Source organism: Diabrotica undecimpunctata, chromosome 11 (genome assembly GCF_040954645.1).
Source record: "Diabrotica undecimpunctata isolate CICGRU chromosome 11, icDiaUnde3, whole genome shotgun sequence".
Taxonomy (NCBI): domain Eukaryota; kingdom Metazoa; phylum Arthropoda; class Insecta; order Coleoptera; family Chrysomelidae; genus Diabrotica; species Diabrotica undecimpunctata.
Genome location: NC_092813.1, coordinates 8,101,223 through 8,107,622, shown reverse-complemented (window position 1 = coordinate 8,107,622; position 6,400 = coordinate 8,101,223). Strand labels below are relative to the sequence as shown.

The 6,400-nt window shown below is 30.0% G+C and overlaps 1 protein-coding gene across 1 annotated transcript; it reads right to left on the bottom strand.

Moving 5' to 3' along the window:
- Positions 1-5,207: 5,207 nt before the first annotated feature.
- On the bottom strand, positions 5,208-5,882 carry LOC140452633 (uncharacterized). The gene has a single exon (XM_072546953.1). It carries the CDS (start codon positions 5,880-5,882, stop codon positions 5,208-5,210), a length of 675 nt encoding a protein of 224 aa, XP_072403054.1.
- Between the last annotated feature and the right edge of the window lie 518 nt (positions 5,883-6,400).

The following is a 6,400-nucleotide window of genomic DNA, read 5'->3' as shown; positions in this document are numbered from 1 at the left end:
GATAGTTGATTTATATACAAAATTTATTAAACTATATCCCTGCTCTAGAACAAATGTTAAAACATTAAAATTATATATTAATCAATTTTTCGAAGAAATAGGACCATTTAGAAATTGCATAATAGATAATGCTACATATTTTAACAACCAAAAATTTCGGACATTTTGTGAGAAAAAGGGAATCAACATTCATTTTACAAGTATCAGACATCCTCAGGCAAATCCTGCAGAAAGATATATTAAAGAAGTTATAAAATATTTAAGGATACTGTGCCAAAACCAACATGAAACTTGGCAGCAACATATACCACAAGTAGAATATTTTTTAAATAATACACATAATTTGAATACAGAGGAAGTACCAGAATATTTAATGTTTGGCCATATAGGAAACAGAAAGTGGATTAGTGAATATAATCAGGATATGTTAGAACAAGTAATGCAGAAAGTGAATAACCGAATTAGGAGGAAAGCTGAAAAATATATCAGAAGACAAAATCGAAATATAAAAAAACCAATCACATTTCAAAAAGGAGACCAAGTGTTAATTCGTTCACTTAGAAAAAGTAATGTTAAAGAAAACCGTTGTAAGAAATTACAACCAATGTTTGAAGGTCCATATACAATTGAAAATCAGAATGGACTAAATAGTTATGTGTTAATAGATGCAGAGAACAGACTAAGAGGCATATTTCATATCAACGACATTTTTCAATATCATGAAGAGATTGAATAATGATTTCTATACCTTTAACACAAATATAATAACACTAATAACTTACTGATATATCCATTTTATTCAATAGACTTGATTTGGTAAATGGTAGATGGTAGATTTCATTATTTTGAATCAATTTGACATCATACTTGTTGAATTTTGTATATATGGAAATTAATTTGTACCCTAAAAATCATAATTTGGGGTTAGACACAAAATTGATACTATAATTGCTATAAAAATGTCTTTCTAATATAATAAAGTGAAAAAAAAAAACTTACCAATTTATATTGATGAAGTTATTTGAATAGAAATAATTCCTAGATTTTGTCTATAAATAAACAGAACACCATATCTATTATATTTTTAATTAAGGTTATATTTTATTCTCTGATATCGCATCCATTGCTCCATTTGACATGACAGTTTGACCATAGAATAGCCGAACTGTGCTCCGTTGTTCTCTGTTTTGACATAGACAGCGAACAGGGATGTATTTAACACATTTTAAATAAAAAAAAATTGAATTATTAAATTTAATAAGGTATGAGAAAATTAATATTTAAAAAAATAATAAGTAAATTATTTATTTTAAATATTATTTTTGGGGTATTGTGACGATTAGGGTTTATAGAAAATAATTTATAAGTTATATACTACATAATATTAGATATTTGGTTGTTTTAAATAAGTTATATACTAGAGAATTTAATAAGAATATATTTATGTGAGGGCATTTTTAATAAATTAGCATAATAATTGTAAAAAGTTGTATTTTAATATTGTAAATATATATAAGTGAGCCATGTGCTTAGGCAACCAAAAATACTCTCGGAGATTGACAGATATTTATACTCTGAAGTGACGTTTAAAAATATTTACGAATATAAAGTGGGTTATAATAATATATTGTTTGAAATGTGTATTTTATTAAATTAGAGTGTTAGTTACTAATTTAATTATATATTCTGATCTGAAAAGCCTAAATGTCAACAAAATTATTAATAGAAAAGAATGGAATTCTCTGGATCTCCGGAGATGGCCATGTTTGCGAAATGGTTTGTTCCAGAAAATTCAGACATGTATTAAATAGAACTGAATAGAACATGATATCTTACGAGATGGTTCTAGAATGTCCAAAAGATATAAATACCCGTGATTTGGATTCAAGATGGCAGTTTTTGAAAGTTTTTAGTCAGAAAAGTTTTAGATAGTGCAGTTTTAGGAAGTTTTTAGTCTGAAGTCAAAAAGTTTTTGAGTTTTTAGTCTGAAGTCAGGCAGTTTTTGGAAGTTTTTAGTCAGAAGTCAGGCCAGTTTATTATGAAAGTTAGTAGAGTGAAGTAAATTGTTCAGAATTTTCAAGACAGTCAGTGAATCAGTTACAAATAGTCAAATTGTTTAATATAGTGAGTTAAATGAAGATTAAAAATTATGCATATATTTAATGCACATTTATAATTATACACAAATAATTATTGAAGATAAAAAAAAGGTATATTGGAAGAAATTAAATTATATTATGGTTGGAGATTAGTATAAATCAACTTATAATAATTGGATATTGGTATATTGAAAAGAAGAATAAATATAAATGCTGTTTGCTGGTTTGGTTGGTGGTGTATAGATGCTGGTGAAGAAAAATATATCTTAAATTGGTAGAAGCTGATAATTGAAAAAAGTAATTTCACAAAAAACAAGGATAACTGAAGTACGAAGACATTCAGTGGTGATTAGAATCTATATACTTAGTGGAAAATAGTTCATTTAGGCATTCAGTGAAAGAAAGGTACAAAATTTTGTTAATATAATTTAGTTAGTGTCATAACAATTTCAATTTTGAAGATAGTTTGTTTAAATTTTAGATTGTCTATAGAATTTAATTAGTTTTATAAGAATATCAGTTTAAAGATAGTTTATTTTAAATTTACATTGACTAGGTTAGATATATATGTGTGTTTCATAATAGTTATAATAAAGATAATTTAAAAAAGTACTTACAAGCTAATTCTTTGAGAACCGCGATAAAAACCCTATATATTATATTATTAAAAATACTCATTGCTCATAATTCAAACAAAAAACACATCATAACAATATATATATATATATATATATATATATTATTTACATCCATTTTTTTATAAATACTATAACTCACTTTTACGGAGGTAATTAACAATAAAAACGTTCTACTAGAAACTATCAACTTACGACTTCCAATACTATAAGGCCACTTGAGTCACAATACGTTTTTGCTCAATAATAGTTCCTGTATAAGTAAAATTGTTTTTTAATGTGATTAATTGAAGCACACTAGACATATTGCAGTTTTGCCATCACATTCTTCAGAGTATGTTTTAACTTTTTTAACTTTTCTATCGGCCTTTTTACTAGTCTGTTATGTATGGTTTTCATGTACGGATATCCTTGGCAACGTTGCACTTGGCAAACGGAACCTCAAGCGACAGCGGTGACATGACATCCACACATGACAATGGACTACCTAAGTCCTGACGTCACAATGGGTGGGGATTTTGAAAACCTTTCCAAACAAATCTCGTTTGCATGTGTTTCTCCCGTAAGACTTTGGAAACGTTGATTTTTTTGATATTTAAAAAAATAAATAAGGATTTTCGCTCCCAAATATCTATTCTGTGCGATTGGTTTTATAGGTTGTTCGTAAATTTGTGAGGTAAGAGTATCAAAGTATTAAGATATTTACTGTCAAAGTTCATATTTTGAGGTTATATTCTGTGGGATTAAAACTTTAATTATTTTTGCTTTATTTCAAGGTATTTTGTTGTTGTTTTTATCCGATTATTTTAAAATTAATCAATAAATCTTTGAATTTGTTTACAAAGTTAAAAAAATTTAAATTTATTTTTTATTTTTTTTAGGTGGATTTTATCCCAAAAGTACTTTAGATATTCGTTTTTATAAGGATAGGACTGTTATTTTATTATTACATCCATCCCATTATTAGTAAAATGGTTATGTGCTTCGTTCCAAACTGTAAACATTACAGTGAGCAAAAAAGATGCAAATTTTTTGTATTCCCTTCGAAAATTTCAGAGAAGCAGAAGTGGATCAATCTCATTAGGTAAAAGTACTTATTCGTTTGTTTTAATATTGCTTATATTTTAGATATTCTGTGATTGTCTTTTCAGATTTATACTAAGTCTCTGTCATGATTTTTAAAGATAATTTAAAATGTAATTGTGCTATTTGTATGTTAGGCTAAAATTAATAACTTTATTTTGGTCTGTTTTCAGGAGGCAAGATAGAGAACCATCTAAGTACTCGTTAGTTTGTAGTTGTCATTTTGTGGATCAAGATAGGAAAAATGGACCTACAATTTTTGAGCATAACATAAAGAGAAAATTTGTGTTCTCTACTCCAGAAAAACGGTAAGCTTAAATCTGATTTAAATGAATATCTTAATATAATAGGAATATTTTTTTTAGCAAAAGACAGGCTCAGCAAATAAATTCCTCATTAGATGAAGGGGCAACTTCATCTTCAGTTGATATTGACCATCAACAAATAGTCCTGAACCAGGTCCATCCACATCAATCCACACAGAAAAAGTGGCTGTATCTCTACCAGAAAGAAGTAATGCATCTGTAGGGGCGGAAAATTACTTTCTTAAAGAAGAAGTAAATCAATTAAGTGAAAAATTAAAAAATCTTTCATGTCGGTTTAGTTTTGAACAAATTAAAAATAATGATGCTCATATTTTAATGTACACAGGAATACCAACCAGTGCTCTGTACTTAACATTATTTGAAACTATGGAAGGTTTTGAGTTAAATTATTACGCAAACTGACAAGTAAAAATTTTACCCAAAATTGACCAAATGCTAATGACACTGATGAAATTAAGGTTAAATTTACCACATGAAGATTTGTCAATTAGGTTTAATTGCAGTACAGCGACTGTCACTAATATTGTGATGACATGGATATATGCCTTGCATGAAATTTTATTTAAACAACTTGTTTGTTTGTTCTTTTTCTTAGATATGATGTGATGATTTATCTATTCGTAATGTGAAAAATTCTTATATTAAAATTATACAAAATGAATTTCAAGTTCTGACTTTTTTATTCTCGCTTGACACACACAGAGATGATACAGATTAATTATTAGTTGCTATTGGCAACCTTGACATTTCCCCTTTTTAATAATTATGCAGCCACTATCTTGAACATGCCCCCCACCTTGAAAGAATCGCTTTCAATTTAACAGGTAAGCAAGTAAATGAGGAAATGCATTACATGCAATAAAAAATAAACAAATACATCTTCAATAATTATTATAAACTTTTAAGTTTCAAAATCAAACAAATGTTCTTTAACTAAGACGCATTAACAGTTCTAGAACTTAAGACGTGATTGCACCTTCACTTTGATCACTAGGAACCGGAAGTGGACAAATGTTTGTAACAGCTCGCTTTATAAGTCCTTTTGAAGTTCTTATGGTAACCACTCATCTAACTCCATCAGCGCCGGGATGCAAAACTTCTACGCGCCCAAGACACCAGTTTAAAGGAGGTAAATTTCTTTCTTTGATGAGGACGAGTGTGTCAGTCTGAATTTTAGATTGGTTGACTTTCCATTTCTTCCGTTCTTGCAATTCGGAGACGTATTCCAGAGAACAACGTTTCGAAAAATGATGGCGAAGTTGCTGCAACTGCTGGAATCTAGACAAACTGGTAATGGATGAGTTTGATAGATTTATTTCTGGAACGGAATCCATGGCTCTTCCAATGAGGAAGTGAGCTGGTGTCAAAGGCAAAAGATCAGAAGGGTTAGAAGACAATGCACTCAAAGGACGAGAATTTAATACTCCTTCAATCTGAGTTAGTAATGTAACAAATCTTTCGTAATCTAATTTCGTATCTGTCATAACTCGTTTGAGGTTAGCCTTCACCGATTTGACTCCAGCCTCCCAGAGACCGCCAAAATGAGGAGAATGAGCCGATATGAACTTCCAATTTATATCAGATTTAGCACACATATCAGGGAATTTATTACCATTGGTTTTCAAAAATTTACCCAATTCCAACAAAGAATTGTTGGCACCCACAAATGTGGTTCCGTTATCACTCATCATCTGACATGGTTTGCCCCTTCTAGCTATAAATCGTTTTATTGCCGCCATAAAGGCTTCGGTGGAAAGATCCGATACCACCTCTAAATGAATGGCCTTTGTCGATAGGCAAACAAATAAACTAATTTAACCTTTATATGAAGAAGCACCCCTATGACGACTAGTTCTGAGGGCAAATGGACCAGCATAATCAACTCCTGTAACAGCAAATGGAAATGAGGGGGTGACTCTTGATTGGGGAAGATCTCCCATGATGGGATTAACTTGATCGGGATTGAAGCGAAAGCAACGCAAGCATTCGCGAACCGTTCTCCTATCCAATGATTTTCCATGTAAAGGCCAACATTTCTCACGCACGTGAGCTAGGAGATGTTGAGGTTCTGCATGGCACAGCTTGAAATGCTCTTGACGGAAAAATAGAATAGTAAACTTATGATTAGATTGAATTAGAATAGGATGTTTCTTTTGATAAGAAAAGTTTGAATTACTTAATCTACCACCGACCCTGAGTAATCCTTCTGGATCTAAAAAGGGATTAAGTGATAAGATTCTGCTTTTAGAAGAAACTG

Coding starts and splice junctions, on each gene's coding strand:
- LOC140452633 (XM_072546953.1), bottom strand. CDS start 5,882: ATGGCGGCAATAAAACGATTTATAGCTAGAAGGGGCAAACCATGTCAG.